The 18,107-nt window shown below is 50.9% G+C and overlaps 1 protein-coding gene and 1 long non-coding RNA gene across 7 annotated transcripts in view; one reads left to right on the top strand and one right to left on the bottom strand.

Annotated features, from left to right (window-relative positions):
- The first annotated feature begins 2,173 nt into the window (after positions 1–2,173).
- LOC130544016 (uncharacterized) lies at positions 2,174–17,822 on the top strand. 2 transcript variants are annotated; one of them, XR_008959876.1, is made up of 5 exons: positions 2,174–2,388; positions 7,197–8,025; positions 8,657–8,707; positions 15,485–15,547; positions 16,108–17,822. It is a non-coding gene; the product is annotated as an uncharacterized LOC130544016 (long non-coding RNA). The 2 variants fall into 2 exon arrangements; XR_008959877.1 differs by having other exon boundaries at positions 7,197–8,707.
- Positions 10,758–18,107, bottom strand: part of ADAMTSL1 (ADAMTS like 1) — an 878,957-nt gene continuing 871,607 nt past the window's right edge. For all 5 annotated transcript variants that reach the window (XM_044386899.3, XM_044386900.3, XM_057313473.1 and 2 more), the window contains 3 exons: positions 15,520–15,629; positions 14,519–14,739; positions 10,758–13,290 (listed from right to left, as the gene is read on the bottom strand). In XM_044386899.3, the coding sequence (XP_044242834.3) occupies positions 13,184–13,290; positions 14,519–14,739; positions 15,520–15,629 (438 nt within the window). In that variant the 3' untranslated portion in view covers positions 10,758–13,183. The remainder of the gene's footprint in view (positions 13,291–14,518; positions 14,740–15,519; positions 15,630–18,107) is intronic.

The following is an 18,107-nucleotide window of genomic DNA, read 5'->3' as shown; positions in this document are numbered from 1 at the left end:
GGCAGGGCAGGTCCTATCTCCTGGGTCACTGGACGGTTGGCCACCTGCATGAGTCAAGACCCCAGCCCATCACTCTCATTGTTTGGTGATCAGGAATCCCCTCTCGACTTTGCCCCAGATTAAGGTATAAACACAGCCCTAAGAACAGGTGAAAGGACGCTGCATTCTAATACTTGTTGCATGTTTGTAGGGGTCAATGTCTTGAAGGATGAGCCTCCCTTTTACAGGTTGGCTCTAAGATCTCAGGCCAGGTGGGGGCTGGAGGGTGGAGATGCCATCCTCATTGTTGGCACCGTTTGTCCCCCTGCTTTCTATGGTAGCTGGTGTTTCCAACCCCAAACCCCTGCCGGGTTCTGCCTTGGACGCCTGCTCCCCATCAGCTCTAGCTCTCTCGGGACAGTTTTGTTTGAAGCTGTGGCTTCTCCTTCTGCACTTGTCAGTCTTCGTTCTCCCATCAACCTCTCGTCTCCTTCACCTTTCCTGAAACCCCTTGTTCACTGATGACCCTTCTCCCATCTTCTTCACTACAGCACTTGGTAATTTCATTATTGCTTTATTATAGCTTATTATGGTGTGTGTGAGTGGGGCAGGAGGGAGACCAGCACAAACAGGTAGGCTGCCCCTTGACCTCATCACCAATGGGATTTTTTTGGCATTTTCTGAACTGGAAAGCATACCTAGAGGGTGACTTTCCCCCCTGACTGGACAGAAGGGCCAACGTGGGCAGTGTGGAATAAGTACCAGGCCAACCAGTGTGTACGGGTGAAGGGGGCCCTGGTGTGGACCATTGGCTTCTGAACCACACCCTGTGCAGACAGCATCAGACGGTGCTCCCCCACCAGCATCCTTGGCCTCACCGGTCTCAGATGTCACCAGCAATTTCACAGAGGGGGAGGGTCTGGGGGGCTCAGAGACAGCCCTCAACTGAGTAGAGACCACAGCCCGGTGGTGACACGAGGAGGAGCAGTCCTGACTCGGGCCAGGCTCCGAGCTGGGGTGGCTGGGGGAGCAAACACTCTGTCTCATGGTTTTGCTTTCACATTGTATCCTCTGAATACCTTTCACTGTCGTCTCATTGCTGTAAACACGCTGGAAGTAACATACGTAGTTAGAAATCACTGTCCTCCGCACCCCACTCCAAGCTTCTGCCTCTAAAGCTGGAGTGAAACCGACGACTCCAAAGCAACGGGATTGGCACGCCCCTTCCTTTGCACAGTGATGCACCCTTTGGGGATCTGGTCCCTTAGGGCATAAACATGAACTGAGGGCTCGGTTTCCTCTCAAAGTGCTTTTCAGTTGTGTGGCTGCCAAGAGGAAATATGCGGGCCGGCTGGGGGTGTGCAGGTCCTAGCCCAAGATTAAATGGCCCCTGGCTCCTCAGGCCTGCCCTGCCATCCCCCCAGCCCACATCTGGTCAGCGGCCTGGAAGCGGCAAGGCAGAGGCCCTTCTGAGCATCAATACTGGGGGTGGCGGGCAGGCGGGGGTGTTTTCTTTGGCAGAGCAGGCTCGGAATTTCCACACGGCTGGCTGAGCAGGTGCTTGGCTCCTCCCCACTTTGGGGGTGCAACACGAGCCCCGGAGCCTGTAAACCTTCCAGAACATATGCTCTGGATTCTGGAAAAGGCATCAGGGTAACGCTAGTCCTACTTCTGGCGCACAGCTGCCCCAGGTCCCTGTCTGGATCTTTGGGCACTGACGTGAGAACCCAATGCTTCTTCTTGTCAAGACGTGGGGTGTGGCAGCAAACCCAGGTTGATGTTCGCCAAAAGGATTCACGAACTTTCCACTCCTGTGATGAAATCGAACCCTGACTTTCTTGGGCTTTTACTGCCCAGACCAGCCTGCCTGCCCCCCCCCCCCCCCGGCACCCTGCCTACCTCCCCAGGGCCACGGCTGTTCTTTCCCTAGCAAGGGGGGGGGGCAGCTTGGTTCTTCCCTCACTGTTCCAGTCCCCTTCCATTTCAGAGGATCATAAAACAGGGGAGCCCGCAAATACCCTTGAAGCAGGCAAGTAGCGACTTGAGAAAACATAGGCAGACGGAATGCTTGAAAAATGACTAAAATTTGGCATGTCTGCCAGTGAATGACTTATAGACTAAGAATGGAATTTGGGGGATGATAGGCTCGCCGAGACTTAAAAAAAAAAAAACAACAACCCAACAAACCCACAAACAAACCCCACTTTTCATTTTAAAGTTCCTCTGCAGAGTTCAGTGCTTACTATCGATTTGGAGAGGCTCTTTGTCTGGCTCAGTGTTGTAACACCTCCCGTATTCAAAGGCCAGTTATTTGGAGACTTCCATGTCCAAACTGAGGCCAGAGCCGGGACACATGCTGCCTTTCAGTTGCCAAAATCCCTGACATGCGTTCCTCGTATGGAAACTCAGGTACGTTATGCAGGGCACACCCCCGATGCTGGCGCGTGCTCTGCTCATACTGGCTCCTCTCCCTCGTTTTTCCTTTCTTTCTTTTCCTTTCTTTTTTAAATACAGTTCCAATGAGCTGCTCTTACCTGTTTTCTAGCCCTCAGAAGAGCAGCAGGGGCTTCTGCTAGAACCAGACACCTAACCAGATAGGAGTGGCAGCTGACAGCTTGGCAGTAGGGCTAGAGACGAAAAAAGTGGTTTAAAATGTAGAACTCAAAAGTATGGCAGTTCAGGAATTGTGACCCCAATGTAGGAATTAAAAAAAATGTATGTACACACACACTTGCACATACACCCATTTTATGAAGTCTGGAAAAATACACCATAGTTTATGCTTATGACCCCAGTTTAATACAAATGATAAATTATACACCTACATTTTTAAAGTCTGGGCAAATGCATTAACAGTGTTGGATAAATGAATTCCCATTTGTCTCATTTGTCCAGAATTATAAGGGACAGGAGCTTTGGAGTGTTTGAATATGAGGTTAACTTACAGGTAATATCTGTTAACTTCTCTGAAGGTGTTTTCTATGGAATAGAAACTGTGATATGGTCTTCAGAAAAAAGTGCAGTGGACACCTAAGTTTGGGAGAGGCTGCAGATATCACCCTGTTTGAGATTCACACTGCATAATAATATTTTGAAGTCTCTGTGAAACCCTATAGTAAAGGAAACTTGTTTCACTTTGTATAGCCCAGTGCATGAGTCAGTATTCTTGGAATTACAAGACCTCAAGCAAAAAAGGGCATTTTTTGGTTCAGGCATTTGAACAGTCTAAGGCTTTATCTGTGGGATTCAGGCACAGATGAATCCAGGGGCTTGAAGGAGATGTGACGGGTGCTCGGTCTTCATCTTTTGGCTCTATTTTCTTCTGTACTGCCTTCTTAGGCAGGCCTATGGAGGTTTCCATATGGAGGTTTCTAGCGATTTTAAGCTTACAACATCCTTTCAGCTAAAGGGCTTCTCCTTCCCAGTGGTTCAGTAAAGATCCCTGAAATGAGTCTCTCTTGCCTGGCTCGAGTCTCCTGCTGATCCCTGAACTGATTGCCATGGCCAGGGAGGAAGAAAATCCTCCTTGTCCAGGACTGAATCAGGTCCACCCCTGGACTGAGTAGAGTGTACGGGTGGGGTCAACCCCATGCAGACTACAGGAACCGTGGGAGGCCTTGGGAGGCGGTGGGTCCCCAAAGGAAGCCGAGGGATGGTTTCCAGGCAAGGGGAGGGATGAATGCTGAGCGGGCAGAAACAACAGTTTCCAACTCTGACAATAGAGCCCTTTTATTGCGTAAAACCTGTTGGAACACACATGGAGAAACGCTGCCAAGCGCTCATCATACATTTTTTTCAGATACGTTTAGAATACAATAAAATACGCATGCAAGCACACATGTGGTCGAACCTTTCCTCGATGATTTAAAAGCCCCAGCGGATCCTGCCGTGACTCAGGGTCAGCTCTTGAGTGTTGAAACATCCTGGTCACTGACCGTTGAAATTGTTTGGCTTTTTGATAAATGGGAGGTGCTGGCACAGCCCGAGTGCGGGGGCACAGGGAGCCTGGGAAAGTTCATGTACCGGACAGTGGGCATGAGCGTGTTACCTCCGGTGGGGAGCTCTCTCGCGCTCTGACAGCACCCGCGCGGGACCTCTCGCTGCACCCACACGTGCCTCCTGCTCTTGCCGTCATCCCCTGTTCGGGTGGGGAGCGGAGGCGCAGACAGGCTCCGTAACTTGGGGCAGTGGAGGAAAGGATGTTTGCAGAATGAGCTGGGTGAACAGTGCAATGCCGCTGCGGGTTGGAAAGAAGGGGAAGGCTGGAGAGATGCGGAGCTGTGCGTGTGGAGAGGAAAGAATGAATTTTCAAGCGCCCTTCCCGGGCCATGCGGTGTATGGGTGTACGAGCTCGGGGAATGGTAGCTGCGTGTACCTGCGAGGGATTCTCCACCGCACCTTGTGCTCCGCGCTCAGACTTACTAGTTGCTTCTGGATGCACACAAATGGCTACAAAAATACCGATTGCGTTGCAACAGGACTTCTTGACACAATGCTTGCTTACCGACAAGGCTAATACATAGGCACGAATGATGATATATAGGAGCTGAAGGCTATTTGAAGGGATCTTTAATTTTTTTTTTAAGAGAGTGAGAGTGCGTGCCCGAGTGGCGGGGGAGGGGCAGAGGAAGAGCAAATCTTAAGCAGGTTTCACACCCAGCATGAGCCTGACATGGGGCTCGATCTCACAGCCCTGAGATCGTGACCTGAGCCAAAATCAAGAGTCGGATGGGTGCTCCAGTGACTGAGCCTCCCAGGTGCCCCTGAAGGGCTCTTTGAATTTTTTAAGTTCTTCGTCAGAAATAGTGAATCACATTAAGCCTAGCTTCTCTTCATTGTACGAAAAGATTCCTTGGGTTTTTTCCGGGAAAAAGGTATTTTCATCTTGTGATTTGGTAACATGCAGTCACGTCTATTGTGTTTGTTTTACTATAATCTCACAAATGGTGGTGTTTAGGGACGTTTTGCCTCTTGGTTACCAAGCTCTTGAGGATTTCCCAGCTCCAAAGACGCTGTATCTCTTACCTTTGCCATCCGCCCTGGGGGCCCATCTGACTCGGGGCTATCATGGGACCCTTTTCCAGACTCCTGGGCCTGCTGCTGTTCTCACTAAGGTCTTGCTCTGGGGGCACTTCTTGGGGACCCGCCCAGATGGCCCTCAGTTGCTTTCCAGCGTCTCCCTGGCTTTCATTTTCCATTACTCCATCCAAGCACTGCCCCCTGCCCCCCCGAGGGGTAGTGACTTCAAAACCCCACCCTCTCCTTCCACACGTCACATCTTACATGTCTCCTCTTCCTCCTCTACCCCATAACCCCGTCTTAGCTCTGGTCATCGGGATGGTGGGCTGCCCCATCTGTCATAGCACTGACCACGCTTCCTCCTCCTTTTCCCACCCATCTGTATGTACAAACATACATTTATTCATTCCTTCACAAAATCTGCTTTGGGTGCCAGGCAGTCTTCCGGGTGCTTTGGATGACGTCAGCAAACAGAGCACACACAGGTCTTGCCCTTGTGGAGCTTACAGTCTAGTGGAGTAGACGGACACTTCTTAATAATAAACGATGAATAATGATATATAATAACGTATGATGTATAATATCAGTGAAATAACCAACACCTAATAAATGAAAAGCATAGTGAGTAACTTGTGTGGTAAGTGACAAGGAGAAAGGCACCATGGGAAAAGGAGAACAAATCGGGGCGGAGAGACCCAGGAGTTCTGGGAGGCCCAGGTGGTGTATATTGGGATGGTCGGGGTGGGCCTCGTGGAGAAGGTGAGGTCTGAGAGTCTCGGGGGAGGAGGAGATGAGTGCAGGGAACACACAGAGCGAAGGCCCTGAGGGGGGCATATTTCCATGAGGGCTGCAGCCAGGAATTTGGCTCTTCCTCCGACGAGGGCCAGCGTGAAGCTTGCAGCGGAGACGTGCCCAGCTCTGGTATATACTACTGTATCTACCATCCCTGTGGTCACCCAGGCGGCTGTGAGGGGACTGCGGGGGGCCTGGCAGGAGGCTTACTGCCTAGAGGGTGAGGCGGCAACCCACAGCTGGCTGTAGAAGTGGGGCTGATGGGAAGGGCGGCCTGGGCTTGTTCTGAGGGCGGCCGCAGGGAGTCGCTGACTGGAGGCGGGGTGAGAAGAAGTGGGAATCAAGCGTGACTCCAGGAGCTTGGCACTCGGACAGTTACTCGAGGGTGAGCGTTCCTACAGTAAGATCAGCCCAGAACTTCTCTAGTCAAACCAAGCAAACCAAGCGGGGTGGGGGTGGGGTGGGCACAGAACCAAAGACAACTCTAGGCTTGGGGCTCCAGGCTGTTGGATTTGCAGGATTCTTAGACTGTTCGTACTGGGGGCACTGGTATGCCCTTTCCAGACCTTTAGAACCACTCATTTCACCGGTAGGTATTTAATGAACTTTGTTGTAATGAATGAAACTCTCTGTTGCGGATTTAGGTAACAGGATGTGAAAGGCTTGCCCTGGTCACTTCTGGAGGGTGGATTTATGATCCGGTAATGAAGTGTGAGCTAACTGCCTCTGAGGCGTAGATTTAAGTTAACTTTACACGTATGCGTCAGTTTACACTGATGTATGACAATAGTTCTAGCTGCCGTGCGGGGAGTGGATTGGAGGAGAGCTTAGGGGAGAGTAGATTGATTCAGTCAGGATACCTTTGCAAAGTCCCACTGAGAAAGGATGAGGAACGAGAGGCGCAATCCCTGGGTGCTGACTGTGGAAAGAACCAAATGAGGAAGAAAACAGAGCCAGAGATGCCCCTAAACTCGGGACTTCATAGTTAGAGTGGGACATGCTGGCGTTTGTGGTGAGATATGTCTGCTTTCCCGACTGGACTCGGAGCTCCCTGAAAGCAGGGGCTTGGCTTTCACCCCTGTGTCCCCAGGGCCCAGCGTGGGCCCCCCCAGAGTCGGTGCTTCACAAGAGTTTGTCAGGCTCTGAAGCAAGGAGAAGGTAAGTGATAGGAAGAGAAATCAGGGAGGAGATGAGATGAGAAAGCATAAGGGCTTATCTGGCAGGGTGGGGGGGCTGGGGTGGGAGGTAGAGCGAGGTCCACCAGGACCAGGTGAGGGCTTGGTGGTTCTCCATCTCAGCAAGACCCTGGTGCAGAGGCTGGACCATCACATGGCAGAGGGAGTGGGGGATTCGCAGGATGGGGGCTTGCTCTCAGGTGGTTACCGTGAGTATCTCCATTCTAACAGGAAGGGCCCGTGCAGGTGAAGACATTCAGCTCAGGAGTGACTGGCCCATGGATCTGGCACTTGCCCTGGCCTTGACCGTGTGACACGCTGAACTTCAGCTCTAGGACAGGACTACCTAGATGACTGACCGAACAACTTCGTCTTCCTTCAGTGACCTCAGCTAAGTCATTTCCTGGCCCCTTCTTTGTTATTTAAAGAAATGATGGCGAGGATTGGGGAGCAGAAAATCAAACCCATGACATATTTCATCACCACGCACCTTGCCTCGACCATTAAATATTTCCTGGAGTTGCTCACCTGGTAACTAAGTCGTTCGCAGCTTGTCTTCTCTCCTTTGTGGGATTTGTAACAAGGTCAACCCTGGCCATCACAAAGACCCAGAGGAGGGCTGTTTATGTCATCTTGGAAAGGGAGGCCGGTTTCGCAGGCCTGCTTTCTGGTCTGGATGCTGACCGCGCAATCTCTCCGGCCCTCCTAAGCATTCTGCTTAAACAAACATCATTTATGTGCAGCAGGAGAACCAGTCCCCACTGTCTGCTTTCTCTTCACTCACATAAAACTGCACGTTTAATTTCTGTTTACACATATATAAACCATATCTTTAGGAGCAGCCTGGGAAATCCTTGGTCGAAGATGGATTTTGCCTTCGGAAAACACAGAGCTGAGTGACATCTGTATATTGTGTTATCACAAGCGTGACACATGTGGGTGATTGGGACCAGGTGCTTCGCAGAACGCATCTGAGTGAAGTTGTAAACCTCTGGTCGACAGGCAAGCTGACAGCCCAGTTCTTGCGAGCAAAAGCTTGCTTGCGGTCCCTGCATTCCAGGTTAGAGGTAGCGGCCGACAGTGGAAAACCTTGGGGTGCTATGAATCAGCAGTTGAAGTTCAGCCAAAGATAACGATCTCCGATCAGCTTGCCCACCTTTGACCTGTAGAAGCGTCTCCCACTGGACAGCATGGGTGGGCGGGGACAGACGACAATTTGGGGTTTATCTTCGTCTTATAGGATGGGTAGATCCATTGAGCATTCGATTCTGTACTGATGAAGGCTTGTGTCCACACCAGCACTTTCCTCCTTGGCAGTATGTGATATGGGTAGATAACCTTCCCTGATTTAACGCACAGTCTAGTGTATTCTCAGTCTGAATCCTGGAGTCTTTAAATCATGGCTGGTTCATTGAACAAAATGAGGGACAGAGAGAGACCAAACCAAGGGGATGTCACCTTATTTTGTTTCCTAATTTATCCTTCCTTGGGTAATTCACCCAACAGGTCAGTTTTCACTGGATTATTTCCGAGAGCTTCATCCTTCTCTTCACCCCACAATTCCCTTATCCGTTGTGAATGAATTTGTCTGTTTTGGGGAGGCCCACAAATAGATTATTGAGCTCTAACTTGTCTCACTTGAGCAAGAACCATTAATAAAAGCGGGTTATTTTCTGTGGATTTATTGGCAGGAGGAGGTGAGGGGATAACAGCATGCCGTTTGTGAGAAAGTCTACCACTTGGTAAGTGAGATATCCTTAATTTTAGCTTTTACATTACACGTGTGTTTGCTTGTGTGAACACTTCTCTGTGATTTTTAGTAAATCAAAGGGAATGGAACTTATGTGTACATTCGGTATTTTGAATTGAAACTAGACTTGTACATTGGGATTATAAGACAACCTTTGTCCCGGGAAGTTATTTCTGAAAGTGTGTGAATATTTTGGTGAGTCTTTGATTTGGTTACCGGGGCTGTTCTGTTATTTTCCAAGATACAGATTTTGGTTCACTGAGGCCGCTCTTATTTATGCTACTGTGTAGTATTGAATTTGCACCAATGACTGATGTCCTTCTCAGTCAAAAATGGAAACATAGGGCTAGTCTTTCAAAGCTGACGATGGGAATCTGAACGAGCACAAATGCTTTTGGGCTCTGCCCCTCATCTCTCTGCCAAGGTAGCTTGGACGGTAATAGCGGTTAACAGTGAATGCTTTCGTGACATGCCAGGTCATCACAGATTTCCTCAATGTGAATTAACTAGTGTTCTCACAAAAACCCTATCCTGTGAGGTATCCTCTTTTTAAAGGTGAGGAAACTGAGGCATGGATGAGCTTTGGTGATTATTGAGGGTTCTGGTCTGGGTGGGCCCCAGATTTCCTGGGCTCCTCTTGTTGAAGGCCTGGAAACTTCAGGGGCCAAGCAGGGGACTCTGGTATGAGGAGTTCCAACCCTGGGACTGGCCTGTGGTTAAGATTCCAAACTTTTACGCTGTGGCTGGTGGCATCCTTCTAGGAATCTCTCTTTTGCTCCCTGCTGAGCTCTGTGATTTTGGCTGGAAAATTTTCCATATGTTCTGGTTGAGCCCTTCCCACTATTTGCAACTTCCTGGGGTTTTACTCCGGCATCTCTGACTCATTCCCTGCCCCCCCCCCCCCAACCCCATCCTCCCCTGGGGTCTCTGTAGGATATTATTTGGTTGCTGGTATGTAAGTATTTATAGTTCTAGCATTGGCTTTTTCTTTAAAGCAAAACCTAAAACTCCTTAGAAAATAATTGGAATTTCAGGAAGAGCTTTCTGGTTTATTTTGAGACTGCTTAACAGACTGTGATAAGCTGCGTGAGTTGCTGGAAGACAGGCTGGAGTTGGGCTTTGAGGCTGGGGGTCCTCTCAGGCACTTCCCACCAAGGTCCTTGTGTGGACATCCTCCAGGCCTGGGGACCTGCTGGCCTTCCACTGGGAGCCAGCTGATAAAAAAACTCCACAATATGCTTTTGATTTTTTCTGCACTTCCCACCATACCTTCATTTCTATTAAAATACTTTCAGAATCGGGAACTTGGGGCCCTAGAATGCCATCGGAATTGATTTTTGGGGATGAGAAAGTGACAACCCCAGTAAAACGTCCCATTGTCCCCAAGTAGGGAAGAAGGGCACCCACGAAGGAGGCCAGGCGTGGTCCGCTCTTACACATGGGAGCTGGGATGGCGGAGTGGGTGAGAAAAGGGCTCTGGCTAAAAAGCCAGGCTTCTGGGAGTTTGATCCCTGTTCTACCGGCTGGTTGACCCTGGGCTTCTCTGGGCCTCTGTCTACCCATATACAAACGGTGATAATCCTAGGGCTCATGTGAGGATGGAACGTAATGATCTATAAATGTTAGCTCCTACTCATGGTGTCCATCCAGAATTTCAGCACCCAGCTACTATATTCTGTGCACGCCCCCATTGGCAGGGAGCCCGGCCTGGAGGGAGGGTACTCCCGCCCCCAAGTCTTCATCTGCCCCCCAAGATGCCTAGTTTTTCTGAAGGTCCTGTGGCTCCCACCTTCCCACCATGCAGGGCTATGAATAAGAGGATTGTCAAGGGCAGTACTAAGCCTAAATACTTGCATGTCCACAGACGTAGCTCCTTTGGGTTGACTTACAGAGCCGGCCCTTCAGGCACGGGCTCCCAGCGTCCCAGGCAGAGCTGTAACCTGCAATTTTTCCACGTTAGCCCAGTGCGTGTAAGTGGCCGGGAACCACCCTCACCCCCCAAGACAGGAAGGCTGGGCTTAACAGAGACTCGGACGACCAGATTTATTAAATAAATAAGCTGTATTATCTGTACAAAAAAAATATAAATACAGTTTTGTGTTTTCGAGGAGGAAGTGCCTCCTTCCACATTATTCAGCCACTCTAATCATCTTGTGCTGCTGCTGAGTCACGATTCACAGAACAAACAGTAAATGTACATTCATCTCATGCAAGGAGCACGTTACTTCCCACCCCAAGCCTAGGTCCTCCAGGCTCGCTCTGAAACCTACTCCAGCGGCTGCAGCCTGACACGAGGCGGAGCTGGAGGACACCTGCTATTGAGGAAACGTAAATATTGGCCACTGGTTTTCCATAGCTATTGAACTAGAAATAACCAACTGCGTTAGTTAGTACGGACTCTGTCGTCTTCATTCCATGCATAACTATTGCGTCACAAGTGAATCCCCTTTTACTGCCCTGTCATCCCATGTTAGCTTTACAACGTAGTGTCTACACAGTGAATGGATCCGGAGTGAAACACCAGGTGCTATTAAAAATAGGAACAATACAATAATCACCACTGAGTTTACAGGAACACAACCGCAGGAAGTTAGTAAAAAGTCCCCCAAATACTTTGTTTTCCGGATGACAATGTACAATTATTAATATTGCACTTTTTTTATACAAGAAATCCTAATAAATATTCACAAAAGATATACAGACATAGAAAACATTCTCTTTTATTTTAAATAAACATGACACTGATTTTTAGTAACATGATTTCTTAGAGCCCATTGTGCTGAGGAAGAAAGAGACCCACCTTCGTCGTCCACAGCTCCCCCGGGGAGGACACAGCTTAACAGTGTCTTCCCCGTCTCTGACTTCCAGACGCCCTGCTAGCCGTGGTGGCCCTGGGGCTGAGTGGCATTTGCGAGTCTGTAGGGGGGGGCAGTTGATCCAAGGGGTGAGTGACAGTGGCCACGCTGCCCTGGCTATTGAGTGGTGGCCAACGGGGAGGTGGCCAAGATCACTCACCCAAAGCCCCTCTGCTGAAAGAACAATTGGCCAAATAGTCCCAGAATGTCAGGTTTGCCACTGGACCTCACCACAGCCCTTTTACTGTAGCTGACGGGCATTTCTGGAAGGGTGTGTGCTGCCTTGCTTGCCGAATTCCTAAAATGGGTGGTACTCATTCTTGTAAGGTTCATAGTATTTCATTGTGTGTGGGGGGGAACAGGTTGAAAAGCCTTTGAGGACCCTCCTGCAAGCTTTAGTTACCCTACAGCTTCGCCAGCATACCCCGCCACCCTGCCCCAAGCTGCTGTGAAACCAGGAGGGCAGCTCTCATTGTGCTCCTGGAAGGGCCCGCACCAGCCGGCTGTCCCACCCCTTGTCCCGGCCAGCTCCGGAAGTGGCTCCTGTGACCTGATGGATCCTCTCTGGCAAACTGACCCCAATCCCTGGCCCTTAGGGGAAGCAGCACTGGCCAACTAGGCAGAAAACCCAGCCTGTTCACGCTCAAAATGCCCCTGGCCCACATCAGCGGTTAACCATGGGTGGGGGTGGTGCAGAACTTGTGACTTAGGGAGAGATGCCAGGGGTGGCCTGACTGCATAACCAGACCCCGATGTCTCACTAGCTTTGCTCCAGGAGTACAGGCAGAACGTTCGCTGAGACAGTGTGGGGAGTGTGGACCGCCCCCCCCCCCAAGCGGCATGGGCTGCCAAGGCCTGTGCCCTCTATAAGGGCGGCAGAATTCGGAGCGTCCCTTCCCCGAGTCTCGGGCCTGCTCACTCATCTCCCTGCGCTGAGGACCGTGCACAGGCTTCTTTTTGCTTCTGTGCCCTTCCTTCCTGCTGCTTTGTGTCCTGCCTCGTGTGTGCTCCAGGCCCTTGCACGGTCTGCCCCTGACTGCCATGCATTGGTGCTTTGAGTTCTCAGGGCTCCCCACTGGCAGCGCTGTGTTCTGGCCTGGGTTCTGCCTCACGGCGGTGTCCTCCCCTTCCTCCCCTCTCTGCCTGCTCTTCCCCAGGCGGAGACAGAGGAGGACACAGGCAGCAGCACACGCCTGGGTCGACTGCGTGCCGCCAGGAAAGACACAGTTGGTTGTCCGAAGTCTGTCTCAATGCTTTACAAACGTTGTCACCCTACCCTCCCGTCTCTCGTCTGCTCTTGGCCTTGACTCCCTGCTGCTTGCCTCTTCCTTGGTCTGCCTGGGAGCCGGGTTGGGGAAGGTGTCTGCTCTTCAACCTCCTTTCAACCCCTTTCCTTGTCTTTCCCCGACATCCTGTCCTCCAGCTAACTGAGAGAGAGGACACGCTGACGTCCTCACGTCTGGGGTGGGGGAGGAGGTCGGACGAGGGCGTGTGTGATGGGGGGCGGGGGAAAGGGCAACAAATAAATAAACGAAGAAAGCTTCAATTCTCTCCAAGGTGGTGGCACGAGTCCTCTGCGTGGCCGGGGTGCAGTTCCTCCCTGGGCCCCGTCTTCACGCTTTGCCACAAGTCCCGCAGCAGCGAGATTTGAACTGGCTGAGCTGGCAGAGTTTGAGCTGCTTCACCTTCTCGCAGTACCGCGTGGTATCCCTGCACTCCACTGGGGGAGGGGACAGGAGAGAGCCTTGAGACGGAGCCTAAGGGCTGCGACCGCGGGGTGCTTGCGGGCCTCTGCCTGGGGCCCTGGGCTCCCGTGCTGCAGGGGCCACTGCTGTCCCGCCCCTGGGGGAGCTCTGCCGTGTGCCCCCCAGGCTGCCCCCCGGGCTGCAGTGGCTGGCTGGATGATGGGGCGACCCTCGGCCCCCCCTCTGTTTTCCTACCCGGTGCACCTAAGCCCCTCTCCTCCTTCCCCTGCCCCGAGCGCTGTGGGCTGCCAGCTCAGCACTGGCACAGACGCGACTGTCCTTAAATACGGGTGATTTGGGCGGTGGACAGCTGTGGTGAACACAGCAAGTCTGAACTACTTTGACTGAATGTTAGCACGGATGGTGGTGAGCTCTTGACACACAGATGGGTGGGCACCACCCCGAGAGCAAAGATCATCCCCCCCCCCCCCCGCCCGGTGGACACACTGGGGGACAACATGCCCACAGGGCATCTGCCTCAGCCTTGGCGATTTGATGCCTGGAGAGGCCCCGTTTGGGGGAAAACTGCATGGCAGTGTTTTAAAATTTCTTAATTCTTTGCTTCATACTTTGTCTTCGTCCCTTCCCTGTCTACGACCCACCTCCAATTTGTTTTGCGTCCAGAGGAAGAAAAAAATACCCGACTGGGATACAAATGCCAGTGTTGGGTGGAGGAGGACCCAGACAGTGAATGCGTATCAGATCTCGAGGGCCTGGGCTCCTGCACAGTTCGGGGGACGCCCGCGGGGCGGGAAGGAGGGAGGGCGGCAGCTCCTTGTTCTGTGAGAAGCAGAGCCACATTGGGTGCAGGGCCAGCCGGGCAGGACTTGTGCGGACAGTACTTTTGTCTAGCGGCCTGGCCCCCGGGAGGCACTGTTGGCTGGTCTTCTCTGGGTCCCAGCCAAGCTCCTGCAGGGGAGCTGGAGGACGATTTCATTTAGCACTGGGCCCTTAGCACCTGGCTTTGCCTAGTGCCTTGGGGCACACTCAGCCATCTGATGTGGCCTGGACGTGTGTAGACACATCCTCGCACACATCTTGGACGGCTTGCAGGCACCCCTGTGAAAATACCCAGCTCTGGCCCCTGCTCACCGTCCTTGGGAAACCTGATCCGGTGGCCTGGGCACGGGTTCGGGGCTGGGGGCAGAGGGCAGGCCCGCCCCTTGGGGACCTGGCAGAAGGCTCCGTGGGGTGGGAACGTACTGTTTTCGCAGGGCGTGACGTTGCAGCGCTGCCAGTTGGCGGGCCGGGGCCCCCAGGAACACAGGTGCTCGGGCACGGCCTTGTTGGTGCGGGCGTGCACACACTCCACGCGCCGGGCCTGGAAGCCGTAGTTGCCGCACGTCGCGGTGCAGAGACTCCACAGGCTGACCCTCCAATGAACGCTGCAGGCCTCCGACCAGCAGTTCTGGGTGCTCACGGGCCTGCAGGAGGAGGGCGGCAGCGTTAGCGCCCGCCGCAGTCGGGGTGGGATCGGGGAACAGATGGGAAAGCAGCGGGGCAACTCTTCAGGCCTCTGGTGCCACCAGAGGGGGTTCGGATCTCTGTTCTGGTAGTGGTTGTAGGATCTCAGAAGGCTGTATGCTCTCACTGGGCCTCTCGGTGCTCAGCTCTGCAAAGTCTGTATCACTGCGTGACCCAAGGATGAAGTCTGGCTGGGATGCGGGTGGGCAGAGGCAGAGGCAGAGCCTGGGACTGGGGTCGCGGGTGGGGACAGTAAGCCCTCACCCCAAGGGACATCCACAGGCCAGTAGGACCGGGAATGGGGACTGGCTAGGAATGACAGGTTTAGACCCAGGGATCAGTGCCCTCGTTTTAGCATAACTTCTGTAGGAAGGCCGACAAGCATGAGGGGCTGCTGGAGCCCTTGAGGTCTGGTGGCCACCGCGTGGACCTCACTTCCTGCCCACCCTGGGGCTAGTGCAGAGCTCCTGCGGTATCAGGCCACGCTCAGAGGAACAGAACTGTCTGTAGTCTTTACGACCAAAAGAGGAAAGCCCAGCCTGGCCCATTCAATAAGTGTAAGGCCACCACGGGGCCATCTATCTCTAGGGAGAACAGGGGCCCGGGGAAAACGAGGTGAAAGGGAAGGGCATCTGACCACAGGGACTGTGGGATGTTGGAGGAGAAACATCCGCTCAACATTATCTTTCCATGCTATTGACACAGGGCCTGGGGAAAGGAGGTCCACGGCTTTCTCTTACCTCGGAAGGGCGCTGCACTGCTCTGACGGTAAGGTGATGCCATCCCGTGTCTGGCAGAACACTTGTCTGTGCTGCACGGCTAGGTGAGGCCCGATGCAAGGCCCGTTGCACTGGGAAGCAGATAAAGGTGACATGTATGATGTTAGCCAAGTTAAGTGAGGGGTGGGGGAGTGGGGCCGGAGGGGGGCTGCAATGCTCAGGCTGCGTGGGACACACAATCCTTCTGAGCATTTTGTCTGAGGCCTTCAGCTCATTCATCTTGCCCCGCCTTGTGTCAACTATAGGACATTCACCGGCACATTTTTTCTTTGTGCCATGGCGGAATGGTTAGCTTTCCTGTGGCCTGTAAGCATTCTGCTAGCAAACGGCTCATGGTCGTGTGGGGCCCATCAGAGAACGGGCGCTCCCTCCCCAGATTACCCATAGCAGAGGGTTCTTGGCAGAATGCGCGAAGAATGTGGTGCGGTGACCTTTAGAGCGGAAGACCTCTAAGTGCCCCTTCAGTCCACAGGGCAATCTGGTTTTCCTTCTCGTGAAAATTCATTCAAGGTAACAAGTCCCTCCGGTCTTTCCTTTCTTTGGTATCAGTGTTTCCAGGTTAGCCCCAGCGCAGCTGACCAGAAAGAGACTTAGGTACGCAGAGCGAGTCCCTGCTCCGGTTCTCCTGCTGCGCGCTCAGAGAGATGGCGAAGCTTCTCCCAGAGGGGCCGGAGCCAGACGGTCACAGGCAGCACCCATCCCAACAGCAGCGTCCGTGAGCACAAAAGCAGCAGGCCCTTAGCCAGCATTTGCTGCTTGAGGCGAGTCAGCGGACCGACATCCCTTAGAGGCCACTTTCGGAAAAAAAGCTCTTGGGGATCTTTGGACTCCAGGAGTCCACAGGGGAGCTGTTAACCTTCAAAGTGATCAGAAATCTTTAAAAGAATTTTTTATTTTTTTCTTTTTGACCCCCCTTTCCCATTTTTCTCACCCTCAAATTCCCTGCCTCTCGTAGCTACTACCAGTCTTGTGTGTGTGTGTCTGTGTGTGTGTGTGTGTGTGTGTGTGTGTCTGTGTGTCTGTGTGTCTTCGGTTCTACATATAGGAGAGAGCATATGGTATTTGTCTTCTTTCATTTAGCCTGATGCCCTCAAAGTCCATTCATGTTGTCACAAACGGCAAGATTTCATTCTTTTTTATGGCTGAATAATAGTCCATTATATATATATGTAATATACACACACATATACACATGAAATAGAATCCATCATATATATTATATGTATATCTATATACCACACGTACTTTATCCATTCATCCATTGATGGCCATTTAGATTGTGTGTATATCTTGTTTATTATAAATAATGCAATGAGTATGGGGGTACATATGTCTTTTTGAGTTAGTGTTCATTTTCGCTGGATAAATTCTACCCAGAAGTGGAATTGCTGGTTCATATGGTGGTTCTATTTTCCATTTTTTGAGGACCATCCCTACTGTTTTCCAGAGTGGCTGCACCAATTTATATTTCCACCAACAGTGTACAAGGGTTATCTTTCCTCCATATCCTTGCCAACAATTGTTGACTTTTCGATAATAACCATTTTAACAGGTGTGAAGTAATATCTCATTGTGGTTTTGATTTGCATTTTCCTGATTGTGTACTAAGATACATTTTCATGTATTTGTTGGCCATCTGTATATCTTCTTGGGAAAAAAGTCTATTTAGATCTTCTGCCTATTTTAAAAATTGGATTTTTTTTTTTTTGGTGTTGAGTTGCAAGAGTTCTTTATATATTTTGGATAGTAGCCCCTTATTAGATTTATGATTAGCAAATATTTTTCTCCCATTCAGTAGCTTGCCTTCTCATTTTGTTGATGGTTTCCTTTGCTGTATAGAAGCTTTTTAGTATGATGTGGTATTGCTTATTTTTGATTTTGGTGTCAGGTTAAAAAAAAACCAAACCACTGGCAATGCCTATATCAAAGGACCTTGCTGCCTATGTTTTTTATTTTATTTTTTTGAGAGAGAATGAGAGAGCATGAGTGGGGGGGGAGAGAATCTCATAACACAGGGTTCGATCTCATGACTTTGAAATCATGACCCGAGCTGAAATTGAGAGTCAGATGCTTAACCGACTGAGCCATCCAGGTGCCCCTACCTATGTTTTATGATAAGAGTTTTATGGTTTCAGGTCTTATGTTCAAGTCTTTAATAATTTTGAGTTAATTTTTGTATATGGTGTAACATCGTGGTTAATTTTTATTCTTTTGTACGTAGCCGTCTAAACTCATTTATTAAAGAGACTATCCTTTCCTCACCATATAATCTTGGCTCCTTTGTAGTAAATTAATTGACCATATATAGATGAGTTTAATTGTGGGTTTCTATTTTGTTCTGATTACTGTAGCTTTTTAATATAGTTTGAAATTAGGGAATATGGGGCCTCCAGCTTTGTTCTTTCTCAAGATTGCTTTGGCTTTTTTTTTCTTTTTGTAGTTCCATATAAATTTTAGGATTATTTGTTCCAGTTCTGTGAAAAATGCTATTGGATTTGATAGAGATTGCACTTCATCTGTATATTGCTTTGGGCAATATGGACCTTCTA

The sequence above is a fragment of the Ursus arctos genome, unplaced genomic scaffold, assembly GCF_023065955.2.
Source record: "Ursus arctos isolate Adak ecotype North America unplaced genomic scaffold, UrsArc2.0 scaffold_18, whole genome shotgun sequence".
Lineage (NCBI taxonomy): Eukaryota > Metazoa > Chordata > Mammalia > Carnivora > Ursidae > Ursus > Ursus arctos.
The sequence above is the reverse complement of the archived record's forward strand: the minus strand, read 5'-3'. Positions and strand labels throughout refer to the sequence as shown.